Genomic DNA, 16696 nt, shown 5'->3' with positions numbered 1-16696 from the left:
ATATATATATATGACATCATAAGTGCATTTGGCGGGAAAATTTTTCATGAGAAAGTAACACATGTACATTTGAGAGAGAGGATGATGTGAGCTGATTTTTGTTATAGTAATAGACTAATAGTTAAATAGATTGGTTGGTTTCAAAAAAAAAAAAAAAAAAGATTGGTTTTTTTTTTTTGAAAAAAAAAAAACAAATTATTAGTCGACCAAAAAGCGTACCAATGCACCGTTTTGGGCCACGTTTCAGCCGATCAACCAAACTACAAAACAAACTTATACAAAACAAACTTATACCTTGGAATTCCATGCTGGTAACAGAAATTGCTCTAACCAAGGCAATTGCTACAAAGCACGAAATTCAAAATTGGCAATATTGCACATATCTTTTAATCTATCCACCATTTTGCGTCACATTCTAATCATCCAACCTATCCTACGCACAAAATGCCACTGTCACTAACTCACTTCCCATAAATAATGATACGATAATATCTTTTAATCTTTATTGTGCTTTGTCATTTGTCCTATCCATCCAATATCCTTATATAATTCATTTTTCACAAACTATATACTAAACGTTACCATAATACATAATAAAAAAAAAATAGTTTTGAAGGTGTTAGAAACTTACCAAGAAAAAATCATGGATTTGGGAACCACACATCATTATCCGGCTACCAGGCGATCGGAAGCCGATGCGTATGAGGTACCTGAAGGGGTAGACGTAAGAGGAAGGTACGACAACGAGTTTGCGAAAATCCTGTCTAAGGATGCCTTGCAATTTGTTGCTGTGTTACAAAGGGAGTTTAGGAGCCATATTAAGTATGCTATGGAGTGTAGGAAGGAGGCTAAGGCTAAGTATAATAGCGGGGCATTACCGGGGTTCGATCCTACGACTAGGATGATCAGGGAAGGTGATTGGGTGTGTGCTCCACCACCTCCTGCGGTTGCTGATCGGAGGGTTGAGATTACGGGTCCGACTGAGAGAAAGATGGTCATTAATGCTCTTAATTCTGGTGCTAAAGTTTTTATGGTATGCATTTTATCCGATCATTGTTTTAACCGATAATTTATATGGTATTACAATGTTTGTACAATAGTTATTGTCTTAATCTTATCTTTGATTCCTCATTTATTTCGAAAAATTATGGAAGATTTTGCAATTTGCAGTATCTTATACTCCGTACTAAACACTTTAATTTTCGTAGTGACTACACAATCATATTTGCACGACTTGGACCCCCTGTTATTGGACTGTTGTGTCATATGTAAGATCGAATCTCTATTTTTTAATAAGAAATGTTAATTTAAGTTAAAGTACAGGTAATTTACTTGTAGCTTAACTAAGATGAAATTGATTTATGAGAGTGATGATTACTGTAGTTAATCAATTGATTTGGCTAAATCAATCATCAATAATTTTGTTGGCCTATTGTGATTTTAGTCATAAATTTGAGCAATTATTTTAATTTGGGTAATTGGGTATGAGTTATATCGATTTAATTTACAATAGTCTGAGACTATAGTTCAGTGTCTATAATTGTGGTGCACACAGAATATTCACTATCATTTTGCTGTCTCATTTCTAAATCCTGCAAACAGAAAAATCACTTGAGATTCATTCCTAAAGTCCCTCTGATTATGTATGAAGTGTAAGACAATATACAGGATATGTAAATATTTATGGTAGATGATTTACATCCTTAAATAGTTTGCTTGTCTTTGGATAATATAGTATCACTTTTAATTATTCTCTGAATAAATAAGATAATTATATTATATGTTGATAATAATTATTGATTTTATAATAAATGCAGGCTGATTTTGAAGATGCATTATCACCAAGCTGGGAGAACTTGATGAAAGGACAGGTGAACTTAAGAGATGCTGTGAATGGGACAATTAGTTTCAATGACAAATCTAGGAATAAGACCTACAAATTAAATGACCAAATTGCTAAGCTCTTTGTCCGCCCACGTGGTTGGCACCTCCCTGAAGCTCATATTCTGATTGACGGCGAGCCTGCTACTGGCTGTCTCGTCGACTTTGGCCTCTACTTCTACCACAACTTTGCTAAGTTCCGCCAGGTACAGGGAGATGGCTTTGGCCCCTTCTTCTATCTCCCAAAGATGGAGCACTCCAGGTAAAAGATTATGTTTAATAGTATGACACATCATTTGGATACTTCGCTGGTCTATGCAGCAATGCTTGTACAGTTTATTTTAATGTGGTTCTCCTAATATTAGTTCACTAAATAGGCTAAGATGCTAGAAAGTGCCCGAGCCATGCTCGATTTGCTAGGTTATAAAACATATTTGCTGCTACATTCTGTTGATCTATACTAGTGTAATGTTTTTTAGATGTCAAATATAAGACATTTCCCGGCAACATTTTCCTAGTCTATGCTTTTACAATGTTTTCGATTGTTGACTACTTTGTTCAATTACACAGGGAAGCAAAGATCTGGAACAGTGTGTTTGAGAAAGCAGAGAAGATAGTAGGAATAGAGAAAGGAAGTATTAGGGCGACGGTGCTCATAGAGACGCTTCCTGCAGTATTCCAAATGAATGAGATACTGTATGAGCTGAGAGACCACTCTGTAGGGCTCAACTGTGGGAGGTGGGATTACATCTTCAGCTATATCAAGACATTCCAATCTCACCCTGACCGCCTTGTCCCTGACCGTGTTCAGGTTGGGATGTCCCAACACTTCATGAGAAGTTATTCTGATCTTCTCATCTACACTTGCCACAAGCGCGGTGTCCATGCTATGGGTGGCATGGTATGTACTCTTTTCACCTGTCTGAAATATTACTAATCTACATTTACTGGAACGGTTATAACTACTCTATACTTCTATCATTGGCACTTCTGTTTTACTATGTTTTGAAATACATAACTTTTGGGCTGAACAGTTTTACACTAACATAACTTGAGACTCTACAAGTTACCCTTAAAATTAAAAGATCACTTTGGTATAACACTATAACAGTAAGTTATTGTAAGATTGTCTGATCACGATGAGTGTCCAATTCGCTCTACAACTTATACATTCAATCTGATAACAAATACATATTTCTAATGAACAGGCGGCCCAGATTCCTATAAGGGACAATCCACAGGCAAACGAGAGGGCAATGGAGCTAGTAAAGCTAGACAAGCTGAGAGAAGTAAAAGCAGGACATGATGGTACTTGGGCTGCACATCCAGGCCTAATCCCACCAATATTAGAAGCCTTCAACCCCAACATGGGCGATGCCCCGAACCAAATCCAGTCTGCACCCCGGCCAGAAGCTTCTGCCATATCAGAGGAGGACCTGTTGAAGCTACCTGAAGGAGTTCGTACCATGGAAGGGCTCCGACTCAACACCAGAGTTGGAATTCAGTACTTAGCAGCCTGGCTATCAGGATCAGGTGCAGTCCCCCTGTACAACTTGATGGAGGATGCTGCTACTGCAGAGATCAGCAGGGCTCAGAACTGGCAGTGGCTCAAGTACAGGGCTGAATTAGACGGAGATGGGGTTGGAGTTAAGGTCACTCCAGAACTCTTTGCTCGCATAGTTGAGGAAGAAATGGAGAGAATTCAGAAAGAGGTTGGAAGTGAGAAGTTTCAGACTGATAATTACAAGGAAGCCTGCACCCTTTTTACCAACCAGTGTACTGCTACAGAGCTAGATGATTTTCTGACTCTTGATGCTTATAACCACATTGTCATCCATCACCCCAAGCCTGGGTCGCCAAAGCTTTGAAGGAGATTTGAAGCAAAATGCATATGTTGCACTAGCCCGGGTGTATTATTACTACGTTTACTTGGGATTCTGCACTAGCTCTATGTTGCATCATAAAAATAAAAACAAATGCATATGGCTGCATAATGTTTAAATGCTAGTATTGTAAGAATAAATTCTTTCCCATCTTTGGATTTCATAGAATTTGCCATTACTCTGAATAATAATGCTGTTAGGATCTTGATCTATGCAGATAGCTCCATATGTGTGTTGCAGCTTGACGATTTCAAAGTAGATACTCCTTAGCTCTTGGTCTAAATTTCTTAAACAAGATTACACTTCACAACGCATGAAGAAAGTTAATAGCTTTCATAAACGATTAAGAAATTTTTTTAATTTCTCCTAACCTGATGGAAGAATAGCCAAGTACATTGAATTATGTGAAATTTATAAGTATTAAGTTATATAATGTAACTAGCTTAGTTTTTGGCCCGGGCAATGTCCCGGGTCATTGTATAAAATATATTGAAAATGAGCTTTTATGCATAGTAATAAAAATTGTGAGATAAAATATAGATATAGATGAAATTAGTTACATATATTGTAGCATTCTTATTATTTAAAATATATTTTTCAATCACTATTGAACATCCATACATATTTTGGGATACATATATAAAAATTAGCTATAGATGAATAGGTATGAGCAAAAAAAAAGGAAATTAGATTATTTTTTGTTATTAAATCTTCAAGTTTATGAAGATGGTTAAGTTTTTTAACAAAACATTGTAGACATAAGATGCGTTATTAAAGTATTGATTAAAGTTAAATTATAATGAGCATGAGGTCATGGGTTCGAACATTAATGTTAAGAATTTATCGGATGCAGATTCAGATCGAGTGGAACTTTATCCGCATTCATCCATTATTTCATCCACTCACATATATCCCTTCGTTACCTACTTGTAGACACACAAATGTGTCTTCCCAAAACCAAACCTAGTGATGAATGTCTTTCATGTCATTTGATTATCGAACAAAGCGAAAGTGTGAAAAGTTTAGTGATGTGGTTGTTTTTAATAAAAATATCTCTCTTTCTATTTTTGAAAATATTCCTTTTCGTACATTGTTTATGAAAAATAGTCATTCCAATTTAGTTTGGTCCATGATAAGGGTCCAATAATGGTGTAATTGGATGGGGCTTAAAAAGACCTTTCTAACGATATATTATAAGCCCAACTCCGATGAATAATGAGGAAGTTATTGCCAAAATACTAAACTGGACCCAAACCGAATTTTACCTACGGCCCAATGATCATGTAGAAGGTCCAAAGGTTTAATCCTATCCCTAAACTAATTAGGATTTAACAAGAAGCTTCTAAAAGTCCTGATTCTATTCGAATTAGGATTTAATTAGAAGCTTATAAGAGTTTGAAATTGAATAAAATTTTCCTTTTTTTAAGTCCTAATTCTATTCGAATTTAAAGATGTTCAAAGACAGTCATTAATTCCAAGCTATAACGAAAAAGATATGAAAGGAATACGAAACTCTTTCCAAAACTGACACCCTTCCACTATTTCGGCCATATTTTTATCTACAAAATATTTTAATCTGATTCTAATTGGATCAGAAAGTAGACTTCAAGAGATTTCCAACGACATAATATATGACTTTCTAGATCAAAAGATATGATAAAAACAAAATCCGCAAAAACTGTCCCAACGCCAAACGACAGGTATGTCGCTTGGCGCTGACAACTGTCGCCTGGCGCTGCTCCTGTCGTCTGGCGCTAACTCCTGTCGTTGGCGACAGGAGATCTTTTATTCCGAATGGGACTCGAACTCTTTTCTATCGTTTCTGACAGGGTAAAGTCATATCCCCAAATCAAAAGTAATTCCTAAATCCTGTAACTAATGTAGATAGGGAAGTAGGGTCGAATCCACAGAGAAACGAATCTTTCTATTCCTAATTAACTAATATAATCTAGATTATGAAGTAACCAATATTTATAATTGAATAATAAACTAAACTACGGAGATCAAGAATAAGGAGAAAATAACACTACTAAAATTAAGTCGAATTGCGACCGCCTCTGACGGTCGTAGAAAATAGCAAAAACGATGGCAAAAAGTGATTACGACCGTCAACGGTCGTAATGTGGTGGTCGTCATTCCTTTGGTCGCAAAACGAAAAAATTACGACTGGTTGACGGTCGCAATTAAAATTGCGACCGTTTTCAGTATTTTCAACGACCGTGTGAGGAACGGTCGCAAATTAATATAATTACGACCGTTCAGGAAATCGCAATTCTGGGAAATAGCGACTGGTTTTGGCGGTCGCAAATTAAATTAATTACGACCGTTTGTTTAGGCTGTCGCAATTCTGGAAAATAGCGACTGCTTCTGGCGGTCGTAAATTGTTTTGATTAATTAAAAAAAAAAGAAATAAAAACACTCACTACTGTATTTCGAAGCCAGCCCCACCGCCACTTTCCACCCAACCCACCACCACCACCCTACCTAAACAACCTTTACCAAGCATCGCCGCTAACCCAAAACATTTGATTTCATAAAAAAAACCCTAAAAAACCCCCCATAAAATTATCAAAATTTAACGAAAATCAAACTATACTTCACAAAAATATGAACAAAATCAACAAACACGAACAAAATTAACGAAAATATGAACAAAATCAACAAAACACGGAAAAAATCAACGAAAATATGAACAAATCAACAAAACACGAACAAAATCAACGAAGATATGAACAAATCAATAAAATACGAATAAAATTGACGAAAATTTGAACAAATTAACCGAAATAATTAACAAAATCAAGGAATATTCGAAATCAATCACAAATTTAACAAAATTCTAACCAAATATGAACAAAGTTCACAAAATCAACGAAACTAAAAATTAAACCCAAAATCAACAAAATTCGAACAAAAACTCAAAACAAAAATCGAAAATAAAATCAAACAAAAATTGTATAAAGATAAACATGGCAAATCGAATAAAAAAATGAAGTAAAACACAAACCTTTCCTCATATTTCTTCATTTTTGGGTTTATATGGTCAAATTGGACCATTAAAAACTCCAGATCTGGAATTTTTATGGTCCAATTTGACCATAAACACCATAATTGTTCGTTTATTGACGAAAATCCGAACACCCGAAATACTTTGTTGACGAAAATTCGTAGAAAAAGAAAAAATGAAGTAGAAAAAGAGACCGAAAATGGAGGAAATAGTGGTGCAAGCGTCGGTTAATGGAGGCAAAGAGACTTAACAAGAAGAAAGGAAAGAGAAAGCTAAGAAATGACAAGAGAGATGGAGGAGCGTGAGAAAAGGAAAAAGGAAAGAGAAAGATAAGGAAAGAGGAGAGAGAAAGGAAAGAGAACAGAATGAAAGAAAGAGTAGAAGAACGGCGTGAGTGAAGAGAGGGTTAGGGTTTGGGTGAATGGGGGTATCCTTTTATACCCTATTTTAAAAAAATATATATATTAACCCCTTTTGCGACCGCTTTTTTGGTATTTGCGACCGTTTTTAAAACGGTCGCAATTTGTGAAATTTGCGACCGTTTTAAAAACGGTCGCAATTTTTATACTTGCGACCGTTTATAAAACGGTCGCAATTTGTGAAATTTGCGACCGCTTTATAAAACGGTCGCAATTTGTGAAATTTGCGACCGCTTTACACGGTCGTAATAGATTATTTTCCTTTTACAATTATTTTTCACATGTTTTTTTTAAAAAATTGTTTAAATAGTCTTGCGACCGTTTTTTTGGGCAAAAACAGTCGTAATTTTGCGACCATTTGAAAAACAGCCGCAAATTGCAACTTTTGCGACTGTTTTTATGGCGGTCTTAAATAAATGGTCGCAATTTGGCAGAATTTTAGTAGTGTAATATATAAAAGGATCTAGGGCATAGGTTCACCAATAAATAATATTCCAGGCTAGAATATAATAATCATTCATCAATGCATATATTAATCAGATTATAAAGGGCTTTCGCTACGTATTATAATCACACAATTAATTTACCGGTGTTAAAACTCATCTTTCGAATCTCGACCTAACCATTTATAAATTAACCTGCCTATTGAAACTAGACCTAAACATCAATTCTCATCTGTCGAATCTCGAATAAATATTGTCAAACTCAATGCATAAAAGATCAGGCCTAATCTAGTCATATATAGAGCATTAAATCAATCAATAGGAAATTAATCTAGCATTGATAATTAACAACAATAAACTACCCCTTCATATTATTTATGGATCCCCACAAACCCTAGAAATAAAACTACTCACACATAATAGAAACTAAACTAATCAAAGCAGTAAAGTAAGACATGATTAAAGGAATAAAATAAACAACTAAGATTAAGAGAAGAGAAATCGTTACCAAAATAAATCTGGAATTAAGAGTAGATTAAGAACAAAGGTTTAAGAGAAAGAAAATCTAAGAAAACAATTAAGAGAGTAAAGAAAGAGTAAAAGAGAGATAGAGAGATCCTAAAATCGTATTACGGAGGAGTATTTATACTCCGTACAAATCCTAAACTAAAACAAACTTAAACGACAAAATTAACTCCTAATATTTACACGCGCCCGATCGGCGAGGCACCGCCCGATCGGGCGCGCCTTTTTGCTCTTCAGGTAAACTCTCGCGCCCGGCCGGGCGCGTCACCGAGCGCCGACCTTCGCTTCTCCCGCCCGACCGGGCGCGCCTCCGGGCGCCAGCCTCTTTGGCCGGGCGGCTCTCTTGGGCCATTAATTGGACTACGATTGGGCTCCAATTCTTCAGGCCAATCTGGGTTTCCTCTTCTGGTCTTGAATACTCGGTCCAAATGCCCCGGTATCACATATACCGAGCCCTTAATCACCGGTTTGATGGCTCTAACCGGCCCTGAGCTATAAAATCTGGTCGTGCTTCTCCAATGTTCGTGATTGCTCCAAAATATCTCGGGAAAATACTCCAAAAGTGTAAATCCCTGCAAAAGTCAACCAAGTCTACGAAAACACTAGAAAACACCAATTGGTAATAAAAATGGCTCTAAAGAGCCAAAAACACTGCTAATTATGACCAAGGGACGAGGGTAAAATACTATATAAAATAGACACATCAATTTCCGGACTATTTCTCTATAAATAGAGTCATATCTCCCCGTTTCTCATCTATCACAACCATCATCTCTCTCTAAAAGCTAGAAGCTTTCCTTCTCTCACTATTCTTTTTCTAAACCTTCCCTGTTACAAAATTCCACATACATTAACTCTAGACACATCTAGCCAAGTTCGAGGTTGCTTTCGCCCTAGACGTGAAAGGTTGATAATTTCTGAGGGTTTGGTCCCAAACCTTATTATAATTCTTTGATTAGATTTACTATTTTAATATTTTTCCTTGAATTTACTAACGTGTGTATTTTTTTATTAGAAAGAGGTACGAGGCATCGAAGTAAGTAATTTAATTGCTTTATTATTATAGAAATCATGCTTAAATTATTTTGTTGATTCCTAGTATCATGTTAAGATGTTATATTGCTTCCTAGTATCATGTTTAGGGTAATAACTAAAATTTCTAATATCATGTATATTTATTATGATGCTTCCTATTTCTTTCCTAATATCATGTTAGTATCATGTTAGGGATAAAACTTTGATCTTTAATGTTTAGTGACATGCTAGGATTTGTTATTAATCTTGTTAGTATCATGCCTAGGATCTTGCTAAATTTATTATGCTTTCATGAGATTGAGAATATTATTATGATGATGATGACGACCTGTTGTTATTAATATTATTATCTTGCTTGATATTATATATTATTGTTATTTCTTGATCACGCCTTTTATAAATGTTTAAAGGGAATTTGTACTTGTAATCATGCTTAATAAGATAATTAATAATCGTGTTTAGGCTAATATGATTTTAATTCAAGTGATCACCAATAATAGATTTGTTTGTGCATTAATATTCAACTAACATGGATAAAATGGTTTAGGGTTAACCTATTGATTGTATGTTAGTCAGAAAGCGCACATGAATACGAGATGAATAAAGTAGAGGCCTATTTTTAGGGCAGGTTCAATCTCTTTTAGGTTGGATTTGTACCTTCATCCCCAAACTTCTAGTCATGGTTCCAGACCTATTGGAGTTAACGATCTCCTAGATCGTTAAGGGGTGTAACCTTCACCCTATAAACAGTTTACAAGTTCCTAAAACTTGTTGGCGACTCTTTTGCTCTAGCTTCCTTCCCTTTGGACGCCACCATGATTAAGTGTATGATTACAGTGGGGCACAAGTGTGGGATGCTTGAAATATTCCCCACACTACTTAAAACATCACCCACATACATTTATCCATACCTACGAATGAAAATGGTAGATCAGGTGACTAATGAGTAAAGATATGCCTTTAATCGGGTTTAGGAGTAGCGAGCTATAGCTCGTGAGCTGGCTCAGTTGTTTCGGAAGCATTAGGAGTTGCGACGGAATTAGCTCCTAAGCAAGTGAGCTATAGGAGCTAAAGCTCATGGAGATCAGTAGGTGGGATTAGGTCAAGAGAGCTCTCGCTCGCAGTGTGTGAGAGCTCGGTCGTGCGCAACTCAGAAAGTCACGTTCGACAAGCGCGTGCAAGCCTGAAAGTTGCGCATGGAGTTTGAGGGAGTCAGCGTGTGAAAATTCTTTTTTCGCCTATTTTCGGGATAGCTATATAGAGCATAATTCTAGTTAGGGTGTATTCATAGCTTAATTTGGTGATAATTAACATTATCAATTTCTAATCTGGAATTCCTCAAGATCAATAAAGATTTTCTCTCGCTTGCCTGTGGAAGTAGCCAACACACTGTTGGTAAACCATGTAAATTTGTTTGTTATTTACTTGTTTTGCATTCGTTAATTATTTTTTCTCACATTCGTGATAACAATATGAAAGAAAATTCACAACAATTGTAAGATTTATATATTTATACAAACAAAATGTTATTTTATCTAAAAAAATAACAAACAATTGTTTGAAAAAACATGTTACAACAAAAGGCGTGTTATTAATGCACATTTTGCATTGTTTTATTCAAAATTTAGATAAAAAATAGTATGTTGCTCAGGCAATGCCTGTATTTACTACGTTAAATATCATATTCTAATGATACAGTTGCATAAAAGAGTTTAACCTATGTTTTTAGTCGTTTTATGATTATCTCAAATGCTTTTACTTTGTATCCTTTTTATTTACATTTTTTAAAATATTTTTTAGTTGTTTAGTAATTATTGCCTATCGAGCCTAAAACATGGTATTTTATGACAAGAGAAAAAGTAGACATAATTTTTTTGAATTAATCTTAAAGTTAACATTTTCTTGCAATAAGCCAAGCAATACCTATATTGGAAACTATCAATCAATAAAAAATCAAATTAAAGAATTTGTATAAATTAACACTCATTTAATCCAAGTTGAATATATTTCAATGGAATAAGAAATCACAATTATTAAGCAGCTAAGATGGTAAAAAGTTCTTATTTAATTTTTTTAATTCTAAGAAATCACAACATTTTTAAAATTATGACATTAATTGGTAGTACATGATCATATATTTATAGATATTTGGATGACATGGCATATTTCAAGTGCATCAGGGATGACATGGCATGTTTCTAATGCTTCACTTGGTTCCACATGGGACGCATACTTACTTAAGAACACCTTTTGGTATAGTATGTATAGATATGATAAACAAATGGGTGGATGTTCAACATCTTAACAAAGTACTACCTCCGAATTTTATTATTTGCTCCACTTTTCTTTTACGGACGTATTCCATTACTTGTTCTATTTTGTAGACGCCTAAAAATGTCTCCCCAAAACAAACCCGATGATGAACAACTTTTCACCACCATTATTGGTCGGGTCAAGTATTTAATCTCGAAAGTGCTTAAAATCCATGTTCATTCAAACACAGTCAACATATTCAGTTAACAAATCAGTCAAACTCAGTCCAACTCACATTTATAACCCAAACCCCTTTTAACCCATTTCATATTATTTATTAATTCAGCCCGATTAATAAATATGCAAACTCTAAACCTAAAACTTAATCCAGAGCACTGAAACGACGCTTAATTATCCTTTACTTAATGCTTGATTAAAAAGATAAAATGAATATGGACGTTTTTTGGATAAAACTGTACAACGTGTCACGGTGGGCAGTACCTGCAGACACCTAAAAATGTCTCCCCAAAACCAAACCCGTTGATGAACACCTTTCACCGCCATTATTGGTCGAGTTGAGTATTTAATCTTTGGAGTGCTTAAATCCATGTTCTATCCAATATATTTCATGAACCAATCCAATTTCTAGCTCATTTCCCTAAACCATAATCTATTTTCCACTTTTCGTGTTCACATCGCAAAACTGAGAGAAACTGATTTTATGGATATAATTTTGATCCAATTATTATTTTGTTGGATAGGCCTTTAAATAAGCTTTCCAACCATATATCATAAGCCCAATTCCGAGCTATAACGAAAAAGATATGAGCAAAACATTAAACTCGGCCCAAAACCGACACCCTTCTACTAAAACAGCCATATCTTAAAATCTACAAATTATTTTGACCTGATTCTAATTGGGTTAAAAAGTAGACTTGATAATATTTCCAATGATATATTATTTGCTTTATTCCGAGTTACGGATCAAAAGTTATGATGATTTTAAAAACGGGTAAAAAACTGGAATTACCGCGCAGCAGCTAAAATGCCGCGACGCGGTAAGATCTGACGTGGCACGGGAGAAATTCCCGTGACACGGTAATTTGGAGGGCATTTTCATGTTTTTTAGTGCCCCGTGACTTGGCATAAGTACCGTGACCCGGCGCCATATGCCGTGACACGGTGGACTTTGCCGCGTCACGACGTTTTCTGCCGTGTCACGGTGGGTTGCTGCCGTGTCACGGTGCTTAAAACTTTCCCGTGTCACGGTTCCAGTGCTGTGACACGGGACAACTCCGTGTTTTTTCCGCGTAATCCCTTCACGCGTTTCAACTCCTGTAGGTTAAATATTTCCCGCGTCACGCTAATTTCCCCCGTGACACGGTAGAGTCTGACCGTGTCACGGTACAGTCTGACCGTGTCACGGTACAGTCTGACCGTGTCGCGGTAGCCTTTTTTAGGGTTTTTATCTTTTTAGGGTTCCGTGTGTTCCCTCTGCTCATTTTCCCTATAAATACCCCCCTCCTTTCTGCAGTTCGGGGCGGCAATAATCATTCTCTCTCACCTTGCACCAAAAATCATCCTCTTCTCCCTCTTTAACCTAATTTCTAGCCTCTTTATTCTTCCATAATAATTCCCCTAAGCACTCCAAGGAGTCTATACTTAATCCGAGGTTCCGTCCTTAAACCAAGGCGTGAAAGGTACAAATAACTGAGGGTTTGGACCAAATCAATTCTACTTTTTATTTAATTTAATTTTCATTTGCTTTATTATTTTTATTGAAGTTACTAACAGTTTATTCATGATGTAGCAATTTAAAGGAACGTGCGAAATGTGAGTAATTATTAATTAATTTAATTACTCTTATTTTATTTTCTTATTGCTAGTATCATGATTAGGGTTGTTATTATTATTATTTGATTTGGCTCACTCTATTATTGTTGAATTGCTTCCAATATTAATGTTTATTCTATTGTATTTTTTATGATCACCATATTGCATGTTAAAGGGAATATGTAATTGAAAATCACGCCTAATAAGATAATTTGGACAACCGGTTTAGGTTCCTTTTTAATCTTGTTGTTTAATCAAGTGATCACAATATTTTAGAATTATATGTTGCATTAATATTCAACCAATTTAGCTTAATAATAGTTTGGAGCAAATTGAATATTTTATTGTATGCCTTTGAGATCACAGGAATGCTTTTCACTATAAGAATCGAGTAGAGGCCAATACGGGCGAATGTGACTCCATGACTCACTTCGTACCATCATCCCCGATCCTCCTTTCGTGGTTCCGAACCATATGGAGTTAGTAATCTCATGGATTATGAATGGGGTGTAACCTTCACGGGTCAATCGTTGTTGCCTATCGTTGTCCCTTATCGTGGTTGCCTTTTTATGATCCGTGAACGGTTTACAAGTTCCTAAAAAAAACTTGTTGGCGGCTCCCTACTTTATTTGTCCCTAATCGTATATGTCAATTCCCACTTCCTATGAGTGCCATGCATATTCACAACATGCTTTTAACGTAGGCGCACTTCGAACGACGCCTACAGTACCGCGTGACGGTGCCCAACACCGTGTCACGGTGCACACACAGTGACGCGGTGATTTCACGCGTTTTCTCCGTGGTGCATTTTCACTTCTAGGGTTCCGTGCGTCACCCTACTCATTTCCTCTATAAATACGAGGCTGATTTCCTCAGTTTTAGGGCACCAAATCATTCTCTTTTTCTCTCTTATACACCAAAAAATCATTCTCTCTTCTCTCTCATATTATAAGCCTTAAACCTATATTCCTAATTACATCATTTCTTCCTTAAGCACTCCAGGAACCCATACTTGAACCAAGGTTCCGTCCTTAAACCAAGGCGTGAGAGGTAAAATTGACTGAGGGTTTGAACCAAATCTACTCTACTTTTCTTTAATTGTTTCAATTTGATTTTATATTTTTATTGAAGTTACTAACAATTTATTCATGATGTAGCAATTCAAGGAAACGCGCAAAATGTGTAATTAATCACTTAATTACTCTTATTTTATTCTTTATTGCTAGTATCATGATTAGGGTTCGTTATATTATGATTTGATTTGACTAACAATATTATGATTAAATTGCTTCCAATATTGATGTTATTCTATTGTTTATTGTTGATCACCATATTATTGCATGTTTAAAGGAAATATGTAATTGAAAATCACGACTAATAAGATAATTTGGACAATCGGTTTAGGTTCCTTTTTTATCTTGTTGTTTAAGTAAAGTGATCACAATATTTTAGAATTATGTGTTGCATTAATATTCAACCAATTTAGCCTAATAATAGTTTGGAGCAAATTGAATCTTTGTTTGCATGCCTTTGAGATCCCGGGAATACTTCTCACTATAAGAATCGAGTAGAGGCCAATACGAGCGAATGTGACTTTATGACTCACTTCGTACCATCATTCCCGATCCTCCTTTTGTGGCTCCAAACTATATGAAGTTAGTAATCTCATGATTATGAATGGGGTGTAAACTTCATGGGTCAATCGTTGTTGCATATCGTTGTCCTTTTATTTGTGGTTGCCTTTTATGATCTGTGACCGGCTTACAAGTTCCTTAAAAACTTGTTGGGGGCTCCCTACTTTCGTTGTCCCTAATCATATATGTCAATTCCCGCTTCATATGAATGCTAAGCATATTCCCACATGCTTAATGTAGACGCACTTCAAACGACGCTTACACATTTCCATTTTTGGAAAATTTTAACAATATTTTACTATTTTCTCCTCAATAGTGGTCCCTTTATATCATATTTTAATATTTTCATATTCTCTTTTCTCCACACTTATACTCACTTTTGCTTTTTAAAATTTTTTAAATCTTCAATCAACCCCACTTTCATCATATTTTATCACTTTCTACTATTCTTCCTGAAACTCCTCATACAGAGAAATGGAGTATGTAATAAAATACGGAGGGAATAAGTGGAGCACCATCCAAATTCAATCCAATTCGCTTCTCATTGGTTTACTTTGGGTTTTTATTTATTTATTATTTGGAGCGAGTGGATTAGATTTTAGGATATCCATTTAATTTATTATTGAGTACTGATATCCCTTACAAATTTTTATATGGACCCTAGTCCATATAAATAGCTGGACTCCTACTAAAACGCAACCTTATCTGAATGAAATGCAGCTCCATTGTCTTCTTCTTCCCGCAACTTTACTTCTCTATCTTTTTGTTTTTTCAAAAAAAAAAATCTTTTTTTTTTACAGAATATCTCTTTCTTTTTGGTGTTTAGAGAGCCACAAAGGCGGGGGTGAGATTCGATTCCAGAATCTCCTGGATTCGGGAGGGAATCTCTAACCACTTGAGATCTCTTTTTTTTTCTTTCTTGATTTTACTTCATTCTTTTCTTTTTTTTTTCAAATTCTTATTTTCTCTCTCTCCTCTGTTCTTTGATTTTTTTTCCATTCATTTTTTCCATTAATTTTCCACATTTAACGTGATGGAACTAGTTCAAATTCCCGAAGATATCGATCCAGGTTAGTTATTATATTATGAATTTATTGTGATCAATATTAATTTATTTTTTTGATTTTGAGATTAATTTGTGGATGAAATCATTGTTTTACTATCAATTGAATTTGTTGAAATTTATTCGATCGATTTCAATTCGTAATCTATTATGATCAATTACCTTATTGTTTTTATTGTTCTCATTAATTTGTATGATCAATTTTCTGAATACCACGCCTATAATTTTGAACATTTAGTAAAAAAATCTAAAAAATTGTAAAATTTAATCATTTAGTAAAAAAATCTGAACAATGCAAATTTTGAATATTTAGTAAAAATATCTGAATAATCACAATGTACCACGCCTATACTTTTGAACATTTAACAACAATAATTACAAATTTTGAACATTTAACGACAATAATTACAAATTTTGAACATTTAGTAAAAATATATGAACAATCGCAATGTATCTCGCCTATACTTTGAACATTTAATAAGAAATATGAACAATTGCAAATTTTGAACATTTAGCAAAAAAAATTCGAACATCGCAAATTTTGAACATTTAGTAAAAATATCTGAACAATCGCAATGTACTACGCCTATACTTTTGAACATCCCTAGCTTATAAAATGTATAAGATTACACTTATGAATAGTGTTATGCCAATTATGCCCTTTAAAATGTGTATTTACATATATACCCTCATTAATGTGTATAAGTTTTTGTAATGAAT

At 35.0% G+C, this 16696-nt stretch overlaps 1 protein-coding gene across 1 annotated transcript; it reads left to right on the top strand.

Annotated features, from left to right (window-relative positions):
• The first annotated feature begins 575 nt into the window (after positions 1–575).
• On the top strand, positions 576–3976 carry LOC145599519 (malate synthase, glyoxysomal-like). Its single transcript, XM_081655888.1, has 4 exons — positions 576–1033; positions 1818–2143; positions 2452–2782; positions 3090–3976. Exons 1-4 carry the CDS (start codon positions 644–646, stop codon positions 3747–3749), a joined length of 1707 nt encoding a protein of 568 aa, XP_081512014.1. The 5' UTR covers positions 576–643; the 3' UTR covers positions 3750–3976.
• The last annotated feature ends 12720 nt before the right edge of the window (positions 3977–16696 follow it).

The sequence above is a fragment of the Chenopodium album genome, chromosome 2 (assembly GCF_948465745.1).
Source record: "Chenopodium album chromosome 2, dcCheAlbu1.1, whole genome shotgun sequence".
NCBI lineage: Eukaryota > Viridiplantae > Streptophyta > Magnoliopsida > Caryophyllales > Amaranthaceae > Chenopodium > Chenopodium album.
This window is presented reverse-complemented; position numbering and strand designations above follow the sequence as displayed.

Excerpts from the sequence above, each read along its gene's own strand:
- LOC145599519 (XM_081655888.1), top strand. The coding sequence starts at position 644 with ATGGATTTGGGAACCACACATCATTATCCGGCTACCAGGCGATCGGAA. Across the intron at positions 1,034-1,817 it reads CTGGTGCTAAAGTTTTTATG|GCTGATTTTGAAGATGCATT; the intron begins GTATGCATTTTA and ends TAATAAATGCAG. Across the intron at positions 2,783-3,089 it reads TCCATGCTATGGGTGGCATG|GCGGCCCAGATTCCTATAAG; the intron begins GTATGTACTCTT and ends TCTAATGAACAG.